Source organism: Sceloporus occidentalis, unplaced genomic scaffold (assembly GCF_023333645.1).
Source record: "Sceloporus occidentalis isolate IW3139 unplaced genomic scaffold, rSceOcc1.0.p SCAF_26, whole genome shotgun sequence".
Classification (NCBI taxonomy): Eukaryota; Metazoa; Chordata; class Lepidosauria; order Squamata; family Phrynosomatidae; genus Sceloporus; species Sceloporus occidentalis.
Window position 1 is genome coordinate 3,017,921 of NW_028317006.1, and position 27,418 is coordinate 3,045,338.

Sequence of the window (27,418 nt, forward strand, 5' to 3'; positions counted from 1 at the left end):
CACACACCAGGAAAGGCTCTGCCACACCGACACCCAAACACACACACACACACACACACCAGGACAGGCTCTGCCACACCGACACCCAAACACACACACACATCAGGACAGGCTCTGCCACACCGACACCCAAACACATACACCGGGACAGGCTCTGCCACACCGACACCCAAACACACACACCAGGACAGGCTCTGCCACACAGACGCCCAAACACACACATACACCAGGACAGGCTCTGCCACACAGACGCCCAAACACACACACCAGGACAGGCTCTGCCACACCGACACCCAAACACATACACCGGGACAGGCTCTGCCACACCGACACCCAAACACACACACCAGGACAGGCTCTGCCACACAGACACCCAAACACACACATACCAGGACAGGCTCTGCCACACAGACACCCAGATACACACACCGGGACATGCTCTGACACCCACCAGACAGGCTCAGCTACAATAATAATAAAAAAAACCAACAAAGTATTTTCCACACTGCTTTGACGTTAACCCCCTCTTTTAGTGTTTTTGCCCCCTTTTGTGTAATGGCCACCGTTGCTACCCTTGTGTATTGATTCTGCCAGCATAGATAAAATGCTGCCCTGCAGCATGGGGGGGTGTATATCTGACTAGTTTGTTCCTTCCATGAGTATATACATCCCCCATACTGCTGGACAGCATTTTATCTGGGCTGGTCAGCAGAATGTAAAAGCTATGTGTCCTGGAAAACATGGCCAATACAGTTACCCTAATGCGCCCACACCCTTGTGTATTGCCACCAGCTAGCCCCACATTGTATATTTATTGTATATGTAGCCCCCCCTTTAAGTATTGATTTATGTGATGCCCTCACCACCCTCTTGTGAATTAATGCCCCCCCCCTTAGCACCCAGATTTCACTCACAGGTTCTGTCTTACACCCAGAATGGAAGCATAGGACTTCCCACCTTTGCCCCCAAACAACATGCCTGTGGTATCCTCAAACAGCCTCCCTGTGCAATGTTTTCCTCTCACTTAAATATCCATGCAACCACACACATATTCATTCATTATTCACAAACATCCATTCAGATACTAAAAAATTTACTCAATTCATTCACTCAATTGACAGATACTAATTAATTCCCTCAATCATGCATACTCATTCATACAACCTCCCCACCCCCTTACCTGAACTGCAGATCACTCTGTGCCACTCATAGACTTCTGCAGGAACCGCTGCATCCCTCTGCGTTCTTCTCTTCTACCGCCCGGGAAAGCAGTAACGGAGCGGAGTCATGTGACGTGAAATCACTTGACTCCGCTGGACTTCTGCTTGTCCTGGGTGGAACAAGAGACGCTGCTCGCAGAGCGAGCTATGCACAGGTAAGTGGCGGGGCCCTGCGATCACGGTTAATGTGGGCTTTTGTCCCGCATTAAAGACGGCCATGGCGGTCGTGCGGCCGCATCGGCCACACAGCCGGCCATTTTATTAACATTTAGGGCCCGTCCCTGCTTCAGATACATGGTCACAAGGGGGCCCTAAATTATAAAGAAAGGAAAGGGCCGTTTGTGACAGTGTTGCCCCAACGCACGTCTTAATACTCCCCTGGGCAGAAAAGCCCCTTGATACATGGTTCATAAGGTTTAAAAAAAGACCTAAGTCCATCAAGTTCAACTCTTCTACCTAACCTTCCTATTCTTGATCCAAAAGAAGGCAAAAAAACCCTAATTAAGCTACTTCGAATTCTGCCATCAGGGGAAAAAATCATTCCTTCTTGACTCCCAAGAGGCAATCGGATTTCTCCTTGGATCAAGAAGCTCTAAAATATGAATGTTACTCTGTTTATATCCCTGTATATCGTGCCTTTCTAAGAAAATATCGAGGCCCCTTTTGAAGGTATCTAATGTATTGGATAACACTACCTCCCTTGGAAGTGAATTCCATACCTTAATTGTCCTCACTGTGAAGAATCCCTTCCTTTGTCTATGAAACCTGCACTCTTCCAGGTTTCATACACAATAAATCAATAAAAACCAGACCAACAACATACAGAAAGAAAGATATTTATTTAGAGAAAATTACTTTACAAGAATTCTGTAGATATAACTAAGAAAAAGAATAAAGATAAATTAAAGCTAGTTACAAAATAAACTGACATAATACAGAACACAATGAAGACTTACAGTTACAACTTGCTTTTTACATAATTACACATCAACATAAAATAATTAAGTTTTGTTTTTCATTTCTTTACAGCCTTTAGAAAAAAAATACAATGGCATTTAGCAGAAGGGATCGGGTCATTCAAACCCTGCAGGTGCCGTTGTGCAAACCGCGTTGGCACTGCTTTACAGCTACGATATGCTCTGTTGACAAAGGGCCCGTGCTGAGATCTTTAAATGACTCGTACATGTACTTAAGTACAGGTAATTAGAAAACATAAAGCAGAGGTATACCTTGTGTTATAAACCTCCTGAGCGCTTTGTAGATTATTCTAGTGCAGTCCATGTTAGTAAGAGATAATACGTGAAACCAACGAGCTAATTTTATAGCACAGACCCGATGAAATGGCATGAGAATCGCTTTATCATTTAACAAAAAAAAAGGATTGCTACCCTTAATGTGCATAAAGAATATGCTGCATTTCTTATTGGAATTCTAACTATTCCGTCTTGGACACTTCCCTGCGATCCGTGCTGTAGATTGGAATTCCACAACATTGATTTAGATCTAATACGGAAAAAGGGTTTGTTTTTAGTAACAAACCAAGGGGATTCAGCCAAACCATTTTTTGGTTCTATGCTGACCTTCATGTGCTGCGCTTATCACAACCATTAAGAGTAACAGATATAGATACTCTTAAAACTAAGGCTTACAGAGTTTATTGAAGTGCCAGAGTTTCTGGAAGTCGCCCTGAAGACCTTATAATGGAAAGCGAACACTACGATTTTGTGTCCAACTAATTTGAAATCGTAGGTTGTAGGCCACACAACCCATAATATTTATAGATACCCAAGATACCAGATCTTGTCAGCTTATTTTTTAATGATATAATTCTTCCAATTATATCACATCACAAACCATTTCAACTTGTCTATCTTACAAAATTATATATATATATATATATATATATATATATATATATAGACAAAAATAACAGCTTACTTTGAGAAATCACTATATTGGAAAGTTGGCTTCCATTGACTTTTTTGTACAACCTGACCAGCAGGTAAATGTTCTCTAGAGTTTGGGTGTACGCGGAATGTTATGGCTTTATATATAATAAAGTCTCTTTAAATCCCTTTACTCTCATACTGGTGAAGGGCAGTAAAGGGAAGGACATTCATGACCCCAAATAGGATTGTTACATGGACCCAAAAAGGTGTCCCCCCCCCCCCCAAATAAAAAATAAAAGACAGGTTTCCTTACTAAATATGTTCTAGATTTGCATTGCAGTTACCTTGGCAGTCAAGGAAAATGTTACAGGCTGGCACTGCCTGCTTTTACACAGGACACCGACCACAGTTACTGTGAACAATGGAAGATTAGACCACACTCAACACAAATGTAAGTGCTTTTACTCCCTACAAAGCAAAGTGTTGGGTGAGGTCACAAGCAGCATTAAGTAAAAATTCATTTAAAGCTTCAAGGAAGGTGCTTAACCCAACATCATCCCCCAGACACTACATTACCATCAGGTTTGGAGCTAAACCCTGATTCTACCCACTCTGGTCCCCAGAGTTTACCATTCATGGGAGAAAGGACATCATCCCTGCCCCATTTAACACAGAAATACTGTGGAAATCCAAACTACATTTCAAACATAAAACACATAGGTTAACAACAGCTCAACTATCATAAAAACAACAAAAGAGTGTGTGACCATTTGTCAGTGGTTTGTAAGATTTGGCTTTTCAGTTTCTACTTCTGTTCAATTTCTAGACCACTGGATGCAGCATATATGCTCCTTAACAGTTTGGGCTATAAAAAAGCACCATCAATTAAAAAAAAAAATAAAAAAAACATATATACTTAAACAAACAAAGCAGTAACATGACCTTCTGCCATTTGGATTAAGTCACACAGATAATGTATCAGTAGAGAAATGGGAAATTAATTTATAGAATGGTGATTGTCTTGTTTTCTTGTAAACTTGAGCAAAATGATTACAATGGCCATTTGTAAAGTGCATAGTTATCGTAGATCGATGGATATAAGAACACAGATTGCGTGTTCCATTCTAGAGCAAGGCTGGGAACAGCGTGGTCCTTACAGCTGTCACGTGTCCAATGCAGAGACGATTGGATGGGGATGATGTTTTTGACCAAATGGCAGGAAGATCACACATTATCCAACCTTATACTAGACTCCGACCTAATGGTGTACCTTAAGATCCCACCTCCTTAACTTATGTCACTTTTACACTGAAAGGTTTTCGCTATTGTTGCAGAAGGTCTGAAGATACTTATACAGTCAATGAGGGATCCCAAAATCATCTCAACCTGAACTGGCTATCAAGAAGGGGATACAGACTCTAAAAAAGCAAGCATGTGACGGACAAGATGTTACAGTTACATGAGTAAGATTGTCTCGTAACAATTCATGCTAATCTCCAAATGCCTGAAAATCCGCTAATCATTACGATTTAATCAAATCTACAGAACTTCCTTCCTTGAAGCAGCCATTGAATTTTACATTTTCAACTAAACGATACCTCCCGGGCGATTGAAACCATTTATTGTATGCAAGACAGACATAGAACTATATTGGCCACAGCCATTGATGCGAAGCCAGATCATTTGAAATAGCCAAGAAAGTGGTCAATAAATGAAGTGGCCCATGGAAAATCACTTATGTACCAGAATAGTAGGCCATCCTCACACGTACATGTAGCACTCAATGAAAGAAACCCATCTTCCCTGATTATATATGCCAGTTTATTAAAGAAGCTGATCTTTGTTGGCAGAGCGCTCAAGATACTACCCAATCCAGGGAGAAAAGACATTCATTGTGTACATACCACAAGGTGTTAATGAGCAGAAAACCATGAACAGGTTAACGCGTGTCTGTGATGTAAAGGAAGCTATCCCCCCCATTTACTCCACAGTTAATGCTGCAGATTAAAGTGGTTACAGCCCATATATGTAAAAGAGTTAAGTTATATTAGAAAGATATTTTTTTAAAAGCTTTTGAGCTTTCTTTAATAAATGACGACAGCTGGGTGAAAATTTCTGCATGGCTGGATCCGTCATCATCGCAGGGCCTTCGGTTAGGAGCCAAACCTTAAGTTCAGAGAAGTAATACTCTCAGAACGTCGGCTCTGCCCCCTGCTGGCTGCTAACAGCACCTTCAACCATATCAAACTAACAAATGCCCCATCTTGGCCAAATATATACCCAGACAACACCTTATTTCTCCAAATAAAGTGATGTCATAAGTCACATCCATAACAATGCCAATCAGTGGTACTTAATATGTAATCTGTCTGATCCATGGCACACTTATGGAGTTATTTTCACCAACTCCTTGCTTCTAAGAAATCTAACCAAGAAGCTGACAAGCATCTGTCAAGTATAAAGCCAAACATTAATATGGTGGGAAATCATAGCTCTCCCCAGCTAGATGTTTTCTTACTAGGATGGTCCTGATGTGTTGAAAGAATACTATGGTGCATTCACAGACCAAGCCGAAAAGCAAATCTAAATGTACCCCGTGTTTTGGTGTTGGGATGCATCCTTAATCATCTCCTCGGTCCATTCGGTAAACAAAAGGATGCCGGGACCTGGAGATTAGAGGTTTTATGGAAAGTATGACCACAAAGGAAAGATGTGGCAATGGGAATTTGCTGTTGGCTGGATAATCGCAGTATTCATGATGAGTTTCCTATATGAGGAGGGAACGATCCTGACTGTGGAATCAGCATGTACAGTAATCAGTGTGTCTAAAACAAACCCTTTCACCATCAAACGTCAGAATACAGCAGTTCTCTCCAAAACAGTGGTCAATGACCATGCAAATCAGCACAGCTGGCACACTGCGGACCGGACTCGTTCCGATCAATGTCCTTGTTGAGGTTGCTGGTACCCCTGGAGAGTTCGGAAGATCAGCAGAATATCTCTTCTTCCGGCGTAGCTCCTTCCACAGTATGCGTATCTGAAAACAGTCAGACATGGAAACTTAACACAGGGTAACAACACAAGACTTTGTCCACTGTAAGTATGCACGCAAAGTGTCTGGAGGTTAAAATCCTTTCAAGGCATTTATATTTTAATCCACACATTTAAAAAATCCACTTTGTATTTGCTACCCCAAAAAGGTAGATTAAATCTAAAAATCCTGTTTTCATAGTATTGCAGTGTTTTATTTGAAGCAGTACGGTAATAACCAGTTTCAATTCAACCCAAGAAAATGACATATTTCTGAATAGCGGCATATCTGTGGTTCATGCAACTGCTCTCATACCAGAGATAGAAGAAAGAAAATACATTTTTCTGACTTCTGTCTTCAAGTTTGGAATTTCTATCAGAGATTATTCCACATATTCTTTTGTTGTTGTTTGGAGGGGAAGGGGATTTGAGTCGAAAGTTATTCAAGTGAATTTTATCAGAGCCACCCATGCAACAAACAATCTTACTAAATAAAATTATAATAAATGACACTAGGCATATGAAACTTACTAAACTACCAAGCTTCCTAACCAAACACATGTTTTTAGTTAGTTTTTTTTTACCCCTGTATAAAAGTCCCTACTAACCTATACTAAATCTGATTAAAATATTAATTTCATAAAAAATGTAACAATAGTGTTGCCCGTTGGCTGTGTGTTACGCTATACTGTCCTCCTGTCTCCAGCACACAGCAGAAAGAGGCATAAAAGCTATATTTTTCGTTGTCTATTGCTAGGCAGCCGGCATCAGCCACCCAGCTGATGATCGCGGTGGAAGCACAGCAAAAAACCCCTGTGTTTGAATTGCATATTCCATAAAGGCCTGAGGATGTTTTGCATTCTGTACACTGCTTGGGACAGTAGGACAAAATGTTCAGGAACAGGCAGGCACCGTGTAGCCACGATTTTCATATCCGCCTGTAACCTACAGATGATTTGCAGAACAAGAGCGCTTTAACTTAAAATGTTCAATGATCTCGTTGACATATTTATTTATTAAAAGATCTCTGCTTCTTACATGAAGCCCGCGTGTCTCCACCTAACAGTAGGGACGAGATGTATCGTGTACTCACCTGTGCCTGCGGATCGGACACCTTTGCCCTTCTTCTTGTCCTTTTTCTCCTTTGGCTTTGATACCTTGTTAGTCTGGTTTGTGCTGTGCCAAGGGAAGTGGCTTTTTCCTTTCTGTTTGCTGTCAGTCCGTAACAAACTTTCCTTTTTGGGGGAAGCAGAAAGCTCCGATTCTAAATGTTCCGGTTTGGAAGAACTAGAACTGTGCCATTTGCAGTCTGTGCCAGCAGTAAGTGAGGGCATCTTGCCGAGTTTATCGTGTTGACAGGAAACCTGAAAAAGAATAGCGATCAGTGTAAGGTCACAATTGCCGATTAGACCAAACAGGGCAGAGAGGTGGCTGGCAGGTCTGTACATTTCTTACATGTTGCCTCACAAGTAAAATGGATCTGAGCGGTAGGTTTTTCCCTAGTTCAGCACCAACCATAAATATTTAAGTCATATGTGCAGTATTAATGTAGAAAGTCTATAGAATTATTACATTAATGGGAGATATCTTAAGAGTATAAGATACATATATATCAAAGCTTTTTAAGAGCTGCCTTTAATAAAAGTGGTTTGGTTTAGTGAGCGGTAACCAGATGATAGCCAATGCTCTTCTATCCGGTTGATATAGAGTGTCTATGGTGGTTGTTTTTTTGCATATGAGTTCTATAATCTAGAACATTAAATTTACAAGAATTGACTAATGTTCCAGTGAAACATGGTTTAGTAGATGAAAATGTTGACTGGAGATTAACCGGATGATTTTATGATATGGATCAAGATGCATACATACAAACAGCCAAGCAATCTTCATTATCGTCTACATTAAAATACTAATTCTTCCCACGAGAAGATCCTCACTGTTTAGACACACAATACAAAGGATCCCCAGCAGAGAACACAGTTATTGCCGAGCACTAACATCTTCTTTTACCTGACTGTGTTCTGTCCTCCTGTTCTTTTCTGATACATTTTCCATATCTTTCTTCATCTGTTCTCTTTCTTTTTCCAGTTGTTTTTGGGCTGTTCTTAAACGTTCTAGATCTCGCTGATATTCATCTTTCTTGTTCTGAAGCTCGGCCCTTTCTTGCTCCACCTCTAGAACGCCTTTCCGTGCCAATTCCTCTCGCTCTGCCAGTCGAGCTTCCCGCTCCGCCAGCTCCTTCTCTCGAGCTTCCCACTGACGTTCCTTTTTACGCTTTTCCTCTAAGTGCTGCGCCTGTTGCTTCTGAAGGTTCGCTAGCTCCTGTCGCTGTTTTTCTAAGCTTCTCTGCTTTTCTTGCTCAATCAGCGAGTTTGGTCTCGAAGAAGTCCTTGTGAGAGCTCGCTCATTGAGGTGCAGCTTCTGATCCTCTATGTAGGTGTCCTGCTGTAACACCACAACCTGGAGAAAATTCAAGAGCACGGTGTGGTTTAAACGCCTGTTTTCATTTTTCCACCAAATATCCATTACAGCCATAATGACAAAAACACATTACCAAGCTTTAATATATTCACAGATACTCATAAACATTGTCCTCTCTCCTAACCCAGATTTACAAAGGGTCAGTCTCTCCAGCATGTCAACATTTTCTTGGTCAAGTCCTGAACTAGTGAACACCTAACTTCACGAGGGAACTCTTGTCAAAGGCTCGGTATGATATTATCGTTAAACAGACGTGATATTTACATGTGAGAATACACTGTTACAGTGTACATTATACTGTTCCTGTTATTATTTGCCCAAGTCTGCCTCTTGTTCATAAAAGTGGAAACCGCGTAACTTATGTTCTTTACAAACCGGGTGGTGCGTCTGGAGGCAATCATTATAAATATGTGTTTGTTGAGAGACAAAAAAGTGTGAACAGAAGCAAGCAAGACATGGTGTTCGCACCCTACATTTTTCTGATAAAATTGAGTTTTTATACTGTGCAGACACATCCCAAGTTCATATTTTTAAATTAACCAAAGGAAAAAAAACTTACCTGCAAAGTGCTCAGAAATTTATGGAGATTGGTAACAGACTGGAGAACTTGCTGCAGTTAAATGAGAAATAAGACAGAGTATTAGTGAACGTTGCTTATGAATGTCATCTTATTGTAAAAGAGTATAAGGTATATTGCTTCTGTTGCTATTAGGCCTCATCATTTCAGGGGCTCTGGGGAAAGAAGCATTGGAAGGCCCATTTGGGGCGAGGAAAGCTCCAACTTCCCCCTCACGCGTGTGACATGTGTGATGGGTCTCCCTGACCACGAGAATGAGGGAGAGAGGAAAGCGGTCGCCCTGCAGGGACCTTCTAAGGGAGGGGATGATATTTGTCCTGGTTTACTTCAGGCTGAATTACACTGATCCTGTTAGATCTCACTAGGACTGCCCACATCAGCAAAAAAGCTCATTATTATCCATTAATAAAGTGTTCATTATTATTTATTCAAAATGGGAACAATTCCTTACCTCACTGTTTCTTTTAAACATCAAATTGGCATTTGTCCCCTGTAGCGAGAAATAAGAACGCAGAAATGGTCATATTAGAGGGAATCGTTTTTATTCTCACAAAGCACTGGCCTTCGAAGAGTCTTAGAAAAATGCTAAATGCAATATACCGTAGGAAGCTATAATAAAATAGCAGCAGGGGCCAAAGCTGAGACGCTATATACATTTAACTATAAATCATAACTAATTGTATAGGTAGATGTTCCCTTACATTACTAAAGCAGAGCTGGAGAGAAATTGCAGGGAATTAATACATTTGCCCAAATCGCCAACTGTGTTGGGTAGGGGAATAAGCAAGGTTTCTCAATGAAATGTTGCATTCATCCCACCAAAATAGAGCTTCATTGATGCTTCATTGAACAGAGGAGATAGAAACTCCTGCTTAATGTCTCTAATGTATTTTATGAAGCTACACAACTAGAAAACACCAAAATAGGTCACCTTTTTCAGAACGCTGTCCGATTCAGTTCTACGGAGATCCTGAGTATCCTCTCCTTCCTCTTTTTCGCCAACTAAAATGGAAATACGAATATGGGATTTATTTATATGTCAGTACCCTTAATGCACCCAAATCTACACGTAAATAAGATTTTTAAAAGAAAGCATTAAATTCCCAAACGTCAACAAGAAAACAGAGAAAGGTGGTTGCTTATGTTCGGGGCGGTGTAACCGTAAAAGCTCCTGGTACATATGTGGAAATGCAATGGAAACCTACCTTTTGAAACGTTCAGCTGATGACTATCAAACCCCCCAAATGTTTCGGCTCTTCGGGGAAGGGAAACAGGGCCCACTCCAGGTTCCAGCTCCGTGGGGCTGGTAGCTGGCTGGCCCACGCTGCTCCACAGGTTCTTGTTCACTAGGCCCTGAAGCGTCTCAACTGCGATGTAAAAACATGACTGTGATTAGACAAATTGCACCGATCTTATAAAACTTGTTTTCAGTAACGTTTTTAACTAGTCTTGCAGTTGATCGTACGGAAGAGAAAGGTATAAATGTTACCAGTTGGCAAACAATCCATTGATTAAAAGGCAGTATTATGATGTTCTAATGCAGAACATACTAACCTTAAACACGGACAGTGGAATTGTTTAGGATATTATGTTTAGACTTTGGTCTCATGGAAGCTGAGATCAGTGGCAGCGCCGGCATTATCCAATCAATTGCCTGTCTCTCAAGTTCCAAAAACCTTACAAAGGATGCCTGAACCAATCAACAACAAACTGAACAGGGGACAGATAATTGGGAATAAGCATGTGGATCTTGAGAATGGAAATTAAGACCCATTTCGCCACAATATACCCTCAGTGGATTTTGTATTCCACAGAGGAAAAGTAAATGATCTGCTTCACCAACCTGTGATATTGTCAAAATCCTTAACACTTACGCATGCTTACCCCCTTCGTGACAAAGGCTGATTTTACTTTTTGTACCCTTCGTGACAATGGCCTTTTTAACATTTCTGCGCTGCTTGTGTTTAGCTGTAATTTTCTTCTTTCCCGTTTACTGAACCCACACACATTAGATATTGTTTTTTTCAGGACAAGAAGGGCTTTCTTTAGATGACATTGTTTTGATTGTATCATATTATTTACTACTAAAAAAAGTATAAAATATGGTGAAAAATTTAGAAAAAAATGACTGTTTCTAACTTTTAGTTGAAAAATCTTTTACTCATCTATAAAAGGTAATGAAAAAACCTGCTAAATGGATTCTACTATTTGTCCTAAGTTTAGAAATACCCAATGTTTTTATGTTTTTTTGCTTTTTTCTACCCATTATGGGGCAATAAGTACAGGTAGCGTTTTGCTATTTCAAAGCCATTTTTTCCAAATCTGGTAATTCTTCCCCCCATGTGCCATTTTGGGTATCTTTGAACCCGGCCAATGCAATTTACCCCATCAAATCATATATTTTTGAAAACTAGACAGCCCAGGGTATTCCAAATGCTAGTATTTTAACTCTTTCCATGCACCATATCTACCACCAGTTTTTGTCAAACTTTGTGGTAGTCATTTTTTTGCATTTGTTTTGTCACACACATTTTACTTCAGGTATGAATTAAAAGGTTCTCGTTTATGTCACTATCACACTATGTCACTATCCCCATTATGTGTTCAGCAACATCTCCTGAGTACAGCGATACCTCACATGAATGATTTTGCCTGGCCGTTTTGGGGCAAAAGGGCCACATTTGGGGCATGCGCATTTTTCAATGTTGAACTTTGGCATTTGGGGATCCACTGCCTATGCCCTATTTGGTACATCTTTGAGTCGGGCCATTTCAGTGTGCCCAATAAACCCATATATTTTTTAAAACTAGACACCCCAGGGTATTTCAAATGCTAGTATTTTAACTCTTTCCATGCACCATATCTACCACCAGTCTTTGTCAAACTTTGTGGTAGTCATTTTTTTGCATTTGGTTTTCCACACACATTTTACTTCAGGTATGAATTAAAAAGTTCTCGTTTATGTCACTATCACAAAACACCCCAATATGTGTTCAGCAACATCTCCTGAGTACAGCGATACCTCACATGAATGATTTTGCCTGGCCGTTTGGGGGCAAAAGGGCCACATTTGGGGCATGCGCATTTTTCAATGTTGAACTTTGGCATTTGGGGATCCACTGCCCATGCCCTATTTGGTACATCTTTGAGCCGGGCCATTTCAGTGTGCCCAACAAAACCATATATTTTTCAAAACTAGACACCACAGGGTATTTTAAATGCTGGTATTTTAACTCTTTGCATGCACACATTTTACCACCAGCATGTTTTCAAAGTTTGCAGTAGTATTTTTGTGTGTGTATTTTTCCCACACACACCTACTTTATGTATGAATTTACAGCTCCTGGTATATGCCGCTGTCACACGACACCCCATAATGTGTTCAGCAACATCTCCTGAGTACAGTGATACCCCACATGCATGGGTGTGTCATTTTTGTGGGAACTAAAAGGCCACATTTGGTACGTGTGCATTTTTCTAATTGGAAATTAGGTGTGTGGCCATCCTTCCCCCGGTGTTAATTGGGACGTTGTTGAACCTGGCCAATTCAATTTACCCCATCAAATCATACCTTTTTTAAAAGTAGACACCCCACGGGCATTTAATATGCCAGTATTTTAACTCTTTCCATGCGAGAATTGTTTTAAGCTAATATGCTAATTTTAGGACTTGCTCACAAAAATATATTTTTTATATATATTTTTTTTTTTTTCGTCTTTTAAAAAAAAAAAAATTAACATTTTTTTTCAACTTGGAGGTTCCCCTGATAGTGACATCAGTGGGAAATGATTTTTACATTTTACTAGTTTTTTACTATTTTTTTTCTAATTATTATTAATTTTATTTTATTTTTTAATTTATTTTTACTAATCACACTGTGATTAGAAAGCTGGGTTCCATTGACTTGCATGGTGAATGCAGTACCTGTATTCAACCTGCAAGTGGAGCCAAAGTTCTCTAGATGGTCTGGACCATCTAGCGAACTTTTAAAATTTGTTGGTTCCTGTTACAGGGCAGCGGCCATCTTGCTTGATGGCGAAGATCATCGGCAGCTGCGGCTGTGACCGCTCTCCGGAGCGGTCACAGCCCATCGAAAGGTAAGTGTTTGGTGTCGCTGGATGCCTCCTGATCGAGGCATTCCAGCGACACCATTTAAGTTTAGGAGGCGATCGTCGATCGCCTCCTAAACGCTTTTAAAACGGGCGTCCGCCGCCATACAAAGTATGGCGGATGTTGACGCCCCGTGGAGGGGCCAGAGATGGCCCCTTCGTTCCGATCGCGGCGTTGCTGAATACCTCGAGGTCGAGGCATTCAGCAACGTTTTTTGGGTGCAGAAAGCGAAAACAGATCGCTTTCTGCACCCGTTTAAAGACGTGCCAGTCCTGGCACGTCAATTGTCGTAAAGCACATGCTTTTCCGTGTCGTGCCAGGACCGGCAATTGTCGTTAAGGGGTTACAGGAAGGCATTGTACCAAACAATACAACACCAACGTCCACAATGCCCAGGCTTCTCATGACGTGAGCAAGCATACAGAAGATTACCATGGGTTTAGTTAAATAGCCTGCGTGATCTCCAAATGAGTTTAAAAAAGACATTATTATGAAGTAAGGACCATTACAGCCCTTTTGCAGCAATATTCTTTATAATACATTTTGAAAGTATTTGTATTATAAACATGTCCTATGTTTTTACATTCAGGATATGGAAAGGTCTATGAAGGACACAGAGACAGCATTAAGGGTTAGATCCGTACCTTCTTTCATTGCACTTTTCATTACCGGCTCTCCTCTGGGGCTGTCCTCTGTGTCTGCTCTGAACAACATTCGACCAGATGCGGTGGGAGAGCTCTCTTCATTGCCACAGCAATCAGTCAAACTTTGAAAAATCTTCTCTTTTTCTTTCAATAATGTTATAATTTGCTGATCTTTCTGCTGAAGTTGCTCTACATTTGGGAGAATAAATTAAAAACATTCACATTATTTGCAGGACATCCAGATCACTGTTGCTACCTCCTGATGATTGAAGACATATTGGGTCTGGGTTTCAAAAGAATATATTATCATACATTGCAAATCTAACTTTCAGCCTCTGTAATGTGATTTCAATAAATGCGTGAGATGGTCTTGAAAAGCACTAAAGAATGGTGCCACAATGCATGGCGTTCCAGTGCTATAATGTGCCTACATGGTACTGTTAGTAATAGCAAAAATGCTAACTCTGCTGTCTACATACTTTGAATTTAAAAGGGTACATTTTGTATGTTTTGTGACCCTGTTATCACTAAGAAGCTATCCCTTATAAGAATATATAAGCAGAACGCAGCTTATAGAATGGCTAACCTTTTAGCTCTCTCGCTTTAGTGTCCAATATTCTTCTTTCTTCTTCTGACTCACTTGGTACACCCTCATCTTCATCCTTGTTCCTAAACAGACAAATAAGTTGAGGAACATGGTAGTAAATGTCAACATTTGATACCAGGGCAGGACTCTGCTGAAACATTGGTCCATACATTGTGTTTATGGTATCCTGGATAGTTTGAATCCAGCTGTTCCTTTCCTCCTTCGAACTTGCATGAACTTCCACCATCTCTGGGTCCTTCACTCCCATAGTTATTAAGAACAAGCCTTTCTCTTCATGCGCCACCTCCCTCACAATCAACTTCTTCAAAGAAATGACAGTTGATTTCTGATCCTAGGAAAGACCAGACATGAGAAATAAAGCCATAAACAACAATATTCTGTCAGACAGATGTTTTTCACTTCCATTAGAATACAAATAGAAACTCAAAATTATTTTCCAGTGGTCTTTATTTTGTTCTCAAACCAGACATTTTGTTCTGTAATATAAGATATTGTTTGTGTACACTTGGACATTTTACCTAAATGAAGGCATTAAGACAGTACTGGAATTATAATTTATTCTATATGCCTGAAAGAATAATAAAGTGTTTCACTCCATGCCGTGCTTTATCACTTATGAAGCTATTGTATAAATCTATTAAGTAACCTAATAACAATAGAGTCTGTATCAATGTAATACGTGGTGAGGCTCCAAGACCTTGAGTGCTATCAAACATTGCTGGAGTTCCTTTCGCTTACCAGTGATGCAAATACATATTTCTGATCCTTTTCTTGGAGGAAGACTAGAATGTCCGACAGCAGAACCGCCAAGACCTCTGTATGACAAAAAAAATAAGGTTGCAAAATTAAACGAATCCCCATTTCTTGCCCTGCCTATCTGCCATATTTTGGGTTGAAACCTCACACAGTTCCCTCTCAATAGCTTTTCTGTAGAAAGTCAGTTCGTATTCAATCCTGGCTCAAATTTGAAAGGCACATGTTCTGCATTAGGTAAATGTTCCAGTTTGCTATTAAAAACCGCAGGTGAAATTAATGGCTACAGTAATTTGGTTCCTTAGCTAAAACGCCTTCTCTAAAACTGTCATGCTCTGCGGTTCTGGGCTGCTTGGCCAGCTAAAAGATTTTTTATTTTTTTTTTAAACATCCATCTCTGCCAAAGGGACAATTTTAATGTCGGTGGAAAACCAGGTTACCAAGTAAAGCTGGCGATGATGGAACAGAGAAAAACAAGCGCTCCTCCGGTAGGGTGGAGACTGGGAGAACTGGTTGTTCTTGGCAGTGATGTTCTTGCGGGTGAGGATGACTAACTACCTAGTGCATCATCCCGAAGACACCATAAACACAGAAACAAACTGCCTGGAAGACGCTCTCTCTTCACTCAGACTAAATTAAATCACCGACAGCGGCCACTCCGCTCTTCAGACTATAACGTTTTATAACTGTACACACATTTTCATCAGAACTAGGCCTCAGAGAAAAGCGTGCAAGAAAAATACTCCTTTTCCTAAGACCCCGAGGCATTCACGGAGAACAGGATTTGTGTTTTGCCTTTCTATTATTACTTACAGCTTTTGTTAAACATATTCTAAAAATAACGACACAACTATTAACAGTACATATATTATAACGTGGGCTTACCCACTGAAAATACAACCCATAGGCTGGTTTGGAAAAGGCAGTGTCTTACTGAAATTGAAAGTGCATAATATACCTTATTTTAATGTCCTGATCTACCAATAGTGCTTTACAAAACAAAATGAAAGATATGGCAAAGAGCAACAATATTCCCTTTACATAAACACATCAAGCCTCACCTTTCAGCCGACCCGTGGTGGACTTCAGAAAGACTGAACCGTCTCGAACGAGTTTCCGTCGCTTCAGATCCTCCTTAGCAAACATCTGGCCGCTCTTCATCCTCTGAATGGACTTACTGTCTGTCTTGCTGTAGATTTCATGGAGACGCATCTTCTTCTCATAATTGCTGACTTTGCTATTCACCGCGGTTATAACATCCTTTACCAAATTTAGAGACTGGGCTACATCTTGATGCTCCGCTTCATTTTCTGTAACAGAACAAACCAGGTGATCTAAGTTTTTTGGTCATACAGGTGAAGGAGAATTTATTTTCCGTCAAATGAAAAATGCATTCTCTCTAGCTTTCCGAGAGTCAGGGTGTCTTAGTGGGGGGAAATAAAAAATAGACAAAGATTTAAAGAAATAAAAATAAATTAACTTTATGAACATCAATTCATTTATCTATTATGCATTTCAGTGTTTCTTAAAAGGGGACTACAAGGAATTTTAGATTAAACCACACATTCTCCAGGTATTCTCTCTAGGTATTGTTGTAGATATTGCGTGGCCAACACTTACCCTTAGTATACTGCAAGATTCTTTGCAAAAGAACAGGATACTTTGTGATCCTTTGGGTAACCAGTAAAATACATTCCGGGATTCCCAGTCTTCGCACCACAGCACTGCTCATCTTTTTCTAAAATAACACAGACGTTTGTCAAAAGCCAGCTGAGTGATGTTTTAAGGAAAGCGTATGCAAGGTTACGTTATCGTCAGGTACCTTTATAAAGGCCTGAAATCTCTTCTCCTTGGACAGGAGATCCTTGAAGTGATTAACGGCCTCGTTGTGGTGGCCACAGAATTTGCCATACGTTTTCTTCATCCGTTCTGCGTTTTCTCCGGAAAACTAAGTAAACAGTAACAACTTATTAAAAAGGAATAAAACTCACAAGGATCTTCAATTTCACGGGACAGGTTTGTGCTCCAACAACAATAAATGCATTGGAAGGTCATCAGAACCCTCTCTTTGCATCTCTTTGATCTCATTCCTGCCCCCTGCTTTTTGTGTTGAAGAAGATGAGGTTTGCCACACATACTAACCCCAGTGCTGTCTCGTCTAAGGGTTCCAGGGGGGTCTAAAGAGACAGAAAGCAGTCCCACCACGTTCACTGGAAGTGCTTTCCACGGCCCCTCTGAAGCAGCCAGTCACTGGCAGGATAGCATTCCCATTGAAATGAGTGGGACCGCTTTCTGCTCGGGCAGTTTGGGGGTCTCTTTAGATTCACTGTAACTCTTGCAAGAGCCTGAGCTGCTGATGAATAGAGGGAATGGATCCTTTTTTTCTGCCAATTAGAAACGAATGCTCACCTATCATATGCATTAAAGGTGTATATGATGCCTGAAGTGTACATTTAATCAATATGTTCAGGCCTCCCCTGTAATTTGCTGAATACTCATAGTTTTGTTCCGACACGCTCATTACTGGCTTAGGCTGTGTTTTTTACGTGACTCACATTAACTTATATCAGCTAAAGAGCGAGTAGTCTGTGCCAGACCCAGAGCTAGCGATCAGTATCATTTGCGCAGCACGTCTCGCACTAATCCTACATGAGGAAAAATCGACAGACTGGTAGAACACATATAATCATCAGGCCGACAACGTGACACGTATGTTATTGGTGGCAAAGAACCACTTGTTCCACCTAGTCTGCCAATCCCGCATCTGGCTCCGGCCAGCAGCCCAGTTGTGTGTTTGGCTTTCTTAATTTTACGTCTCCCTATTTCTGTTCTGCACGGCTTTACTGTACTATCTTGGTCTGTCCGGGGTGATATTCAACACTACCCTTTCTAATAGGCATCTATGTGATTTATGGCCAGTTATGTGGACAATGGACATTTAATCTTTATTAGAAAAAGGACTGTAAAAGGAGTTGGAACCATAATTCCTGCTTCAGTGATTCAAATTATCACGATACTTAAGCACAGAAAAAGTAAATGAAAATGTCATTTATTAATCTATATTAGCTATCTATAAGGGCATGATCTGTAGCACTTAAAACCTGACAGTTTAAGGTAAGAAATGAGCCTACGCAGCTCCTGTTGGAGTGCCTTTGACCCTGATTTTCACCCAATTGCTTGGAGATTACCACAGAAAAATAAGGCAAATAACGATGTGTTCAGTATCCCAATGAGAAATTATAGTAAAGCAGGAAGACCAATTCGGCAGGCTTGCCCAAGGTCATATACCATTTTACCATTCCAGCTTGCTTCATTTCTTTCCATCAGGTAAAATTCTAGGGATGACTTTTCCTTTAAGCCACAGCAGAGATCACCGTGTTTACCTGATTGACGAGAATGTCCCCGATTTGCTTGATGACAAAGTTCTTTTCACTTTTGTCAGCCATGGATTCCTTCTTCCTCTCGAGGATCTGCTGAAAGAACTGACTGTGGATGTTGAGCAAGTCATCCAAACAGGGAAAGATCTTTTCCAAGACACTTTGCTCAAACTGCAGCTCCGTCACCATCCCACGGCTGTACACGTCACTCATGATTTTCAACGTCCTGACGTGGTGCATTTCAGTCTGCATTAGCTCTGTGTTTCAAAGGGATTGGAGAAGACAACTGTTGGTATTCAACGGAAGGAACCGCATGGTTGAAGTGGTGTTAAATATCATTAAATTACATTTTCTTATTGTCTGAAGCTTCATTAGCTGATCAAAAGAGCCCCACTGCTTTTGGTGATTCTTTGGACAAGTTGGTACATGAATATGTCGTCTCAAGCTAGTGTTATCAGTTGTGGCAGCAACATTTCATATATATCTTGAACTTATGTAATAAGTTCTTCTAATATAAAGATAAATACTAAAGGTTTAACAATCAGTACCAAATACAAATTTAAGCCTGGTAACAAAAAGATGTGCGTTACTGGGAACTTAAGTGGGTCCCATAAGTGTTTTACTTAAGCTGGACAACCAGAAATGTGCTTGGCTTAGAGAATCTCATTGCTTAGCATTAGCAAGCAATCTTAAAACACTAATACATCGTAGGAGGTCTTGTCAGGAAATAGGAAAGTCTTACCATAGATGACATCTTGACGCTTCACTACATCTTTCTTCAACTGTCGAAGAAATTTGCTATCCACCACCTGGCTCCAGGACTCTGCTTCTAGCTGCCTCGAGTCCATCTCAAATTCACCCATGAGTTGTCCCTCATTCAAATCCATCCCTGTCAGCACAGAAGATCATGGTTAGGCTCTGTCAGTTCAGGTGGACCTTATTGTCACATGACCCACAAAATTAGTTTGAAGAAAGGAACTAATTTGTTATTTTTGTAACCTTAGCCACCATTTCCACTCTATTGAGATGTAAATCACTGCCTATGATTACACTTTGGGAGGATTTTGTCAATTGAATCTTAAATTCTCTTATTCATCTTTTACGATGATTCAGATAATATACAATACCAATACTAAAAGGTGGTGAATACGGTTCCACGGTTTTATAATGGATGTTACAAAGCACAACCAAATGAATGGCAAGTATTTGAAACATATTGTTTCCTTTACCACATGCTGGTTACATATAATGTGTCAAAATGCTTTTGTAGGTCACTTGCGGGGTTTTGCAGCTGAGCTTGGCACTTCTGGAAGATTACCCTTGCTAAGCCATGATCTGAGTAGGTCCTCACCTTCATCAACAAGTGACTCCATGGACTCGTTGACCTTGCAGATTTTGTGTAAAGAGTCTGTTGACTGTGATAGGACCCTCCAGGTAGTAAGAATGCTCTCATCATATCCAACCCTGTAGAAAGCAGATTTAAAGGACATTTTAATGACCGTGATGGAACATAAAGACAACTCATAAATTGCCATTATGGCTCTTCAAGAAGCTCTACACAAGGAGATGTCAAACGTTAATTACCCTACAAAAACTTCCAAGAGGTAGCTCTACGACGTAAGCAGCTGCTTAAAGCCCTGCCAGTCGAAGGGACCAGGTCAGGCATATTCTTCATAAAGTTACTACCACAACCTATGTAAATACTGTGTCACTTAGTTTACAGAAAACTATTCTTTTCACCCCTTTTATGTGAAAAACAGCCTCCCATTTGCGTAGGGGCCCTCAAAACTTACAGCTGCCACTGTGGCCGACAGCTTGTGGTCTGGCTAACTCTGGTATTTTACAGTCACGATTTATTCGCATTGAAAGAGGGTACAAAACGTGTATAACATATACAAAAGGATAAACAACTCCTCACCCTGCAATATTCTGAGTCGAGATACTTTTTGAAATAGAGAGTGCCGTTTGGGGCCGTCTGTTACTTATCAATGCTGAAAATGTGTTTTCATCTGGAGCAACAATTGCAGAGCGAGGCCTCTCCTTTGTTTGTGAACCTAAAAAAAAAAGAAGAATTATATTAAATGCACAGATATGTGACATTGTGTTTACCGAAGAATAACTTTGTGCAGGAACTGTCAGAACGTTCCCGCTTATCAGTCTGTTAAATACCGCCACAGGGAGACGGCACAGCGTTGTGCACAGAGAGGATTTTGTGAAATGGGACAGACACAGATGCAAACTAGACATGGCCTTCAACAGAAATGCACAAGTTATTTTAATAAGATTTTGTTCCATTAAATCACCTACACTTTTTGCCATAACAACTAATCAGAAAGTCCCACCTTTGTTTCTCATTATGACAGCAGGTAATGAGGAGGTATCGTGAGGTTGAAGAACCTTTTGATGCTGAAACAAAACAAGAAATAACGTATAAACAATCCAGTAAGTACTCATTATTTTTATGCTCGGCACATAGCAGGCATTTCTCTTCCCAGATCACACGTGTGCACAGACAAAAGGTGCGGCAGCTTTGTTATGGGATAACACCACACCTTCAGGAACGTGTTCCAATTGCCTCGGGAATGAAATATTTGTATCACAAAGCCCAGTTGCTTAATGCTTCTGAGATTTTTCCTGCTTTATTCCTAGGAAGGAAATTCCCAAGGCTTCTTTATGTTGCACGCTTGCAAAAATTAACTCTTAGACGGCTTTTGCTGGAACGTACAACAACCAAACTAATACAATTCATGGGTGAATACAAAAGAGACCAAGTGTGGAAGTCTTTTGCCGGTAATCTACTTGTCGCTCTCCTATGCATACAAGCGCTTGCTTTTACTTCATGCCGTGCAACATGTGATTTTTTTCATCGGCATACACATCACATCACAGGCATTACCTTCATTTTGACCTTTGCACAAGGAGTGTAATTCTCTCGGCAGCTTTTGTGTACGATCGAGTTGCAATCTGATGAAAAGAGAAAAGAAATTCCAAAGTTATTTTTTAACTGTATTAAACGATACAGCGGAAGAGACTTTTTACGAAGTATGGCTTTAAGCCTCGTGTCACTGAAGAACAGATGGCATCAGCCTCTTCGCTCACAACGATAGCCCCGGCGCGGATGACGCCCGCGTTGAAACGATGGGGCGGTTATGGTGGATTTGCAGATAATTTGAATGCTGGTATCTGGATGACACAGCACTGGATGAACTGTTAAAGAGACAGCTGTCATGTTATTGCATTTGTGCTTTGGCCAGTCTCTTTCCCCTTGTGGTTTACCATTTTAGAGTAATCAGAAATCAGTTTGGGGTTAGGGAGATGTTTCAAGAGCTACTATAATAGAAGACCTCATCTAAAGGGCAATAACAAAGTGCCACGGAGTCCTGAGTGTCAAAGCACTTGCTCCTAATGCTTGTCCGCTTTATTTGGGGTTTGTTGGGTGGGTGTCTGAGGTGGTCTAACATGTGCTCACTGGCAGATCTGAGTCAAATACCTCTCTGCCACTTTCTATACCCAAGTATAAAGTTTTGTTCTATTACCCTAGGAAGACCCTTACTTGTCAGTATAGATGGGGGGCACTTGAGGAACCCCCGGAATACAGGGGCCCAAAAGCAGAGACTTGACTGGGGCACCTTTATCAATAAAGACGGCTTGGGGGGCCACACCTGCAGCAAAATCTTCTGACCTGTATAGTTCTGTCATTGCGTCTCTATGACCCCGTAAACAAGGTGATCCCTTTACCCCTTGGGAAATGACGTGGTGTTGGAGAGGTAATCTGTTTAGCCCGTTATCGGATCAAAAACAGCTGCATGATAACGGCTTTTCTCATCCTTGGCGATAACCTTGATCAGAAACTCGCTCTATTACTAAACTATTGGAAAAGTCCAGTATCTCCTCCCGCAGGAAGGAAGCGTTTGTGTGAAACAACCTCACATATAGTAACAGCAGGAAAGGGGTTTCTTATTTATTTTTGCTATTCAGCCGTCCAAATAAAAAAAGAAAACCAAGTTCCGCACTATTACCTCTGCCCGGCCTTGTAAGATTTCCTCTCAATCCCGTTAACTGTTACAGCTAGAGCGCATTCAGGTCTGGGCTCCTCGCTGGCACTTGAAGGGTGAAAACTTATATAAGAACAGTAAAAATGTGCCCGCTAACTAAAATCCATTTAACAAGAGAATTGCTCGACAGATACCGGGATCTCCGCATTCCAGGCGGCACCAGCAAAGCTCTTATCAGGCATTCAAATGTATTTTGTTTGCCAAACCTGGAGTGGGGAAAAAAAACTTTGCCCATAAGAGATGTTACAGAGATACCAAAACGCAGCGGGGGCTTTAATGAATAATCTCCCAAACTCACATTAAGTGCTGCAGATGACGCCGGGGGGGCGCAGGAATAGCTCATTGAGTGTGAGGTTAGCATGTACGTTGGTGTCACCGTGGGCACAAAAAGAACGGCATAAGGAAGCGTGATGCTTATTTATCTATCTTGAATCTAAGACGCGACCAAAGACTGGTTAAGAACTAGATGGGGCACATGGTTCTTTTCTGCCCTTACTGATAGTTGATGTGTATTTTCTGTGAGCATATACTCATATACACTTTGGGATATCCTTGGACCCTTTGCACCTTATGACAGCCTTTGAAAGAATAGGAAGTGATTAAGTCATGCTTCATTAATCTAGAACCTATTTACAGTATGTCCCAGTAACTAGCTTTCCAGCTACACGCTCTGGCTGCTCATTTTGTCCTCTGGCCCGTGATCACGTGTTAAAGCATGCGCGGGATCCCAGCTCCCAGGCTGTGTCTGGGTATGTTTGTGTATTTAGGCAAACACCCCGCACCTCAATCGCTGTATGGAACATGTCAATGTAATTACAGGATGACATAACCGGGTTGTCAAGGAATCAGACTCTTAACCCTTTGGCTGCTAGGCTGGTGAGCAGCGTATCGCTCACCACTTGAAGGGATTAAAGCGCTTTGCGTGTTAAACAGGTCACGGAAAAAATTACAGTGTTGCAACACAGACCCGAGAAACGCAATGTGTTCTTTTCACTCCTCCGAGAATGACGCATCGACCATCATTCTTACACTATTTCTACATCACGTCAGCTGCAGCGCGATGCAGCCCAGTGAAGAAATTTGTTAGACATATGAATTAAAAAAAAATTTAGTGAAGACATATGCAAAAAAAAATTTGCATTTGCATCCCGGAAATGTATTTCCATCCCACAGTCCTACAACTGGATCTGTACAAAGCAAAAGGGCCGATGCTTCATGATACTGTGTGTGTTATGGGGGATTTATGAAAGGGGATTCCAATAAATACTATATATATAAAATATAAATATTTAATATATATATATAGTCCAGTGCTTGCCGACACCAGTAATTATAATACAGAAGATGATCGCGGGGGGTTTGAGAGCGATTTGAAGACAACCGCAGGTAAATCTCGATCCGTGACACAGAACGGGCCATTGATTAACCTGAGCTCATGTGAGCTTAACCTTACAGCCACACTAGGGAGGGCTAGGGGTTGGATGATCTCAACTGGCAAACACTCTCTTAATGACATCTTCACATGGCATGTTTACATTTACGGCACCATCTGGCAAATCTCATGCGCATGCATCGCAGGTGATGTCATGCTTTGGCGCATATCACCAAGTTGCTGAACTGAGATATCACAAAAGGCAGGCAAATGGTTTAAAGGATCTAAGTAACGGAGCTAAAATATAGACCAAAAAAACGCTACTTGGACAAAAGACATAAGAAACTATTTTGCTTTGTTTAGGAACATATACATTAACATCAATCTACATACAAAACAGAGCTCCATCTCTTTAGGAAGCAACATTTTCCACCCATCACAAGTGACCCCCCCCCCCAGTTCAATTTTTCAGCAGAACAACAAAATGTTGAGTTAAATATACATAGGAGCTGATCACAATTCAGCAGCTCATTCTCCAATACACCTGTACTAACAGCGGTAAAACCTGTGATTAAGCAGAGATACCTTCTTGACACCTGTTGGGGGGAGGGGGTCGAGGGCTGAGAATACGGGAACCACAGCATGTCTCAGATCTGAACCGTGTGAAATAGTTTCATGATTAAATAATAAAAAAAAAAAAAACGAAAACTCGAAGACGGACAAGGGTTGGCGACTACAATGCCGTACACCAGAAGTTATGAGCCGACGAGGGGCCGCTGCTGGTTATCAGCCCTGCGTTCTGGATTGAGAAGAGTGGTCTAAATGTCCCTTGTAATAGAGCTCAACAGCGTCTCCCTACCTTACGCTGCAGCCATTATCCGGCTCCTCTCCCTGAAGCTCTCCGTGCGCTCTGCCTTATCTGTGTGATTTACATGAACTTGTATCCTCCAAAAAAAAAAATATTTTCTCAGCTACGTCATCATAAAAAACCCTGGCCCAGCTTCACTGATAAGGAATTGCTTCCTCTTTCGTGCCGTTCGCTTCCCAGGTACCAAGCAAACGAGTGTGTAAGGTCTTCATCAAAACAGCGGGGGTCTTAGTCATGGTGAGTCTTTCCCAAAAATAGATCACAATCACTCATTTTGTGTCATGCGAGAAACGCTCTGAATGCTCTGCTACATATCTCAGGGACTGCCGAGGTGCGCTGAGCTCGGCGTGAGTAACGTGTGCGTCGTTTGCTAGGGATTCCTTGTTTTGGAAGACGTAGATGAAATAAAAACTGCATCTACATTTATAAACGTGAAATAAAATCAATTTCAGCCAATTGTGAACTTAGTTTATGAAATTAAGTTGCTCTAAGGGTCCCGTCAGCCTGGTGTCCCATGTAATTCATTATTTATTGATTTATATAGCGCCATCATATTCAGAGGTGCTGTACTACAGGCAAACAAATCAGTAATAAGCAGTGCCTCACATAACAATTTGGACTCGTAGAAACGAAGGGCGACCAGCATTTCACTCTAATACGTCATTTTATATAAAAGCTTACATTTATATATATATATGTCCTGATGAAAGTCTAATAAACAGACTGAAACGTTGATTAGAAAACTGCAGTTTCTGGAGTGATTATTTAAAGAAGTCCCTGGAGTGCCGGTAACAATTTTTGGATGTTTTATGATTTGCTGTTGCAGCTACTTGGCACCGGGCTAAAAAAGTGGTAATTGGTGTGAAATTGTTAATTTTGGACTTATATATATATATATATATATATATATATATATACCGTATTTGCTCGATTATAAGACGACCCTGATTATAAGACGACCCCCCAAAATCTGAATATTAACTTAGGAAAAAAAGAAAAAGCCTTAATATAAGACGACCCTATAGGAAAAAAGTTTTAGCAGTAAATTCATGTAAACCATTTTTTTTAAAATAAAAGCTATGATATATAAAAAAATATTTTTTTTGTTTTTATTTCCTTGTATTTTCCAACCTGTCCCCCAGTTACGCACATCTGCCCCCAGGCTTGCCACACCAATATGGCACTGTGGCCCATGATATGCCTTTTAACCCTCTATATGCCACTGTGCCCCATGGTATGCCTTTTGACCCCCTATGTGCCACTCTGCCTCCAGAAATGCCTTATACCCCTATATCCCATTCTGGCATTTAGGGGGTTAAAATGCATATTATGGGGCAGAGTGGCATATAGGGAGGTATAAGGCATTCCAGGAGGCAGAGTGGCATTAAGGGAGTTAAAAGGCATTGTATAGAGCACTCTGCCTCCAGAAATGCCTTATACCCCTATATGCCACTCTGGCATTTAGGGGGTTAAAAGGCATATTATGGGGCAGAGTGGCATATAGGGAGGTATAAGGCATTTCAGGAGGCAGAGGGCTCTATTAAATTCCCCCTTAACACCACTCTGCCTCCTGAAATGCCTTATACCTCCCTATATGCCACTCTGCCCCATAATATGGCTTTTAACCCCCTAAGTGCCAGAGTGGCATATAGGGGTATAAGGCATTCCAGAAATGCCCTATGCCCCCATTTAACACGCACACGCACGCACACACACTTACCGGTGCTTCCAATTTCCTGCTGTATTGCCGGGGCAGCGGGTTGACGTCTCCTTCCACTGCAGCCGGAAGGAGGTGGAGTTGGCAGCGGGGGTTTGTCTGCGTCCGTCGCGGATACCTTCCCCGGCTGTCAGAGATCAGTAGACGTCAACCCGCTGCCCCGGCAATACAGCAGGAAGCACCGGTAAGTGTGTGGGGGGGAGACAGGAGGATCCAGGTCCCCTGCAGCGGTGTGGGGGATCTGGATCTTAGTCTCATAATCAGACCTCTATTTGAGGTCTGATTAGAAGACGACCCCGATTAGAAGACGAGGGGTATTTTTCAGAGCATTTGCTCTGAAAAAAACCTCGTCTTATAATCGAGCAAATACGGTATATATACACACACACACACATTTATATATATATCCCATTGTACAGCGCTGCGGAGAATATGATGTTGCTACAGAATATAATTATATATAATATATATATATATATATATATATATCACACACAAAGGAGGAAAAGAGGTCAAATTGGGACCTTTTTGTGTTTTGCCAACCTCTCTGTCCATAACACAAACACTGCCAGGGACGGAGCAGTAGAGACTTCTAGAACATTTCAGTGATCTAAACTCTGGTGAACTATTGTTTTAATACAAAGTGTGCTATCAAGTCCCCAACTAAAAACGCAATCAATTTAATCATGCCGCACAGAACTGCCATTCAGGGACAGAA

The 27,418-nt window shown here is 41.1% G+C and overlaps 1 protein-coding gene across 1 annotated transcript in view; it reads right to left on the reverse strand.

Annotated features, from left to right (window-relative positions):
• Positions 1-6,096: 6,096 nt before the first annotated feature.
• The window catches only part of LOC149300018 (A-kinase anchor protein 13-like), a 93,932-nt gene continuing 72,610 nt past the window's right edge, over positions 6,097-27,418 (reverse strand). Inside the window, exons 19-38 of the mRNA XM_089485506.1 lie at positions 21,585-21,652; positions 21,031-21,094; positions 20,607-20,742; positions 20,040-20,152; positions 19,431-19,577; positions 18,695-18,945; positions 17,134-17,259; positions 16,932-17,049; positions 16,373-16,621; positions 15,297-15,373; positions 14,708-14,889; positions 14,538-14,620; positions 13,952-14,140; positions 10,403-10,564; positions 10,129-10,199; positions 9,649-9,687; positions 9,180-9,230; positions 8,150-8,599; positions 7,233-7,503; positions 6,097-6,146 (exon numbers count right to left, since the gene is read on the reverse strand). Coding sequence (XP_089341632.1) covers positions 6,097-6,146; positions 7,233-7,503; positions 8,150-8,599; positions 9,180-9,230; positions 9,649-9,687; positions 10,129-10,199; positions 10,403-10,564; positions 13,952-14,140; positions 14,538-14,620; positions 14,708-14,889; positions 15,297-15,373; positions 16,373-16,621; positions 16,932-17,049; positions 17,134-17,259; positions 18,695-18,945; positions 19,431-19,577; positions 20,040-20,152; positions 20,607-20,742; positions 21,031-21,094; positions 21,585-21,652 — 2,897 coding nt within the window. The remainder of the gene's footprint in view (positions 6,147-7,232; positions 7,504-8,149; positions 8,600-9,179; positions 9,231-9,648; positions 9,688-10,128; positions 10,200-10,402; positions 10,565-13,951; positions 14,141-14,537; positions 14,621-14,707; positions 14,890-15,296; positions 15,374-16,372; positions 16,622-16,931; positions 17,050-17,133; positions 17,260-18,694; positions 18,946-19,430; positions 19,578-20,039; positions 20,153-20,606; positions 20,743-21,030; positions 21,095-21,584; positions 21,653-27,418) is intronic.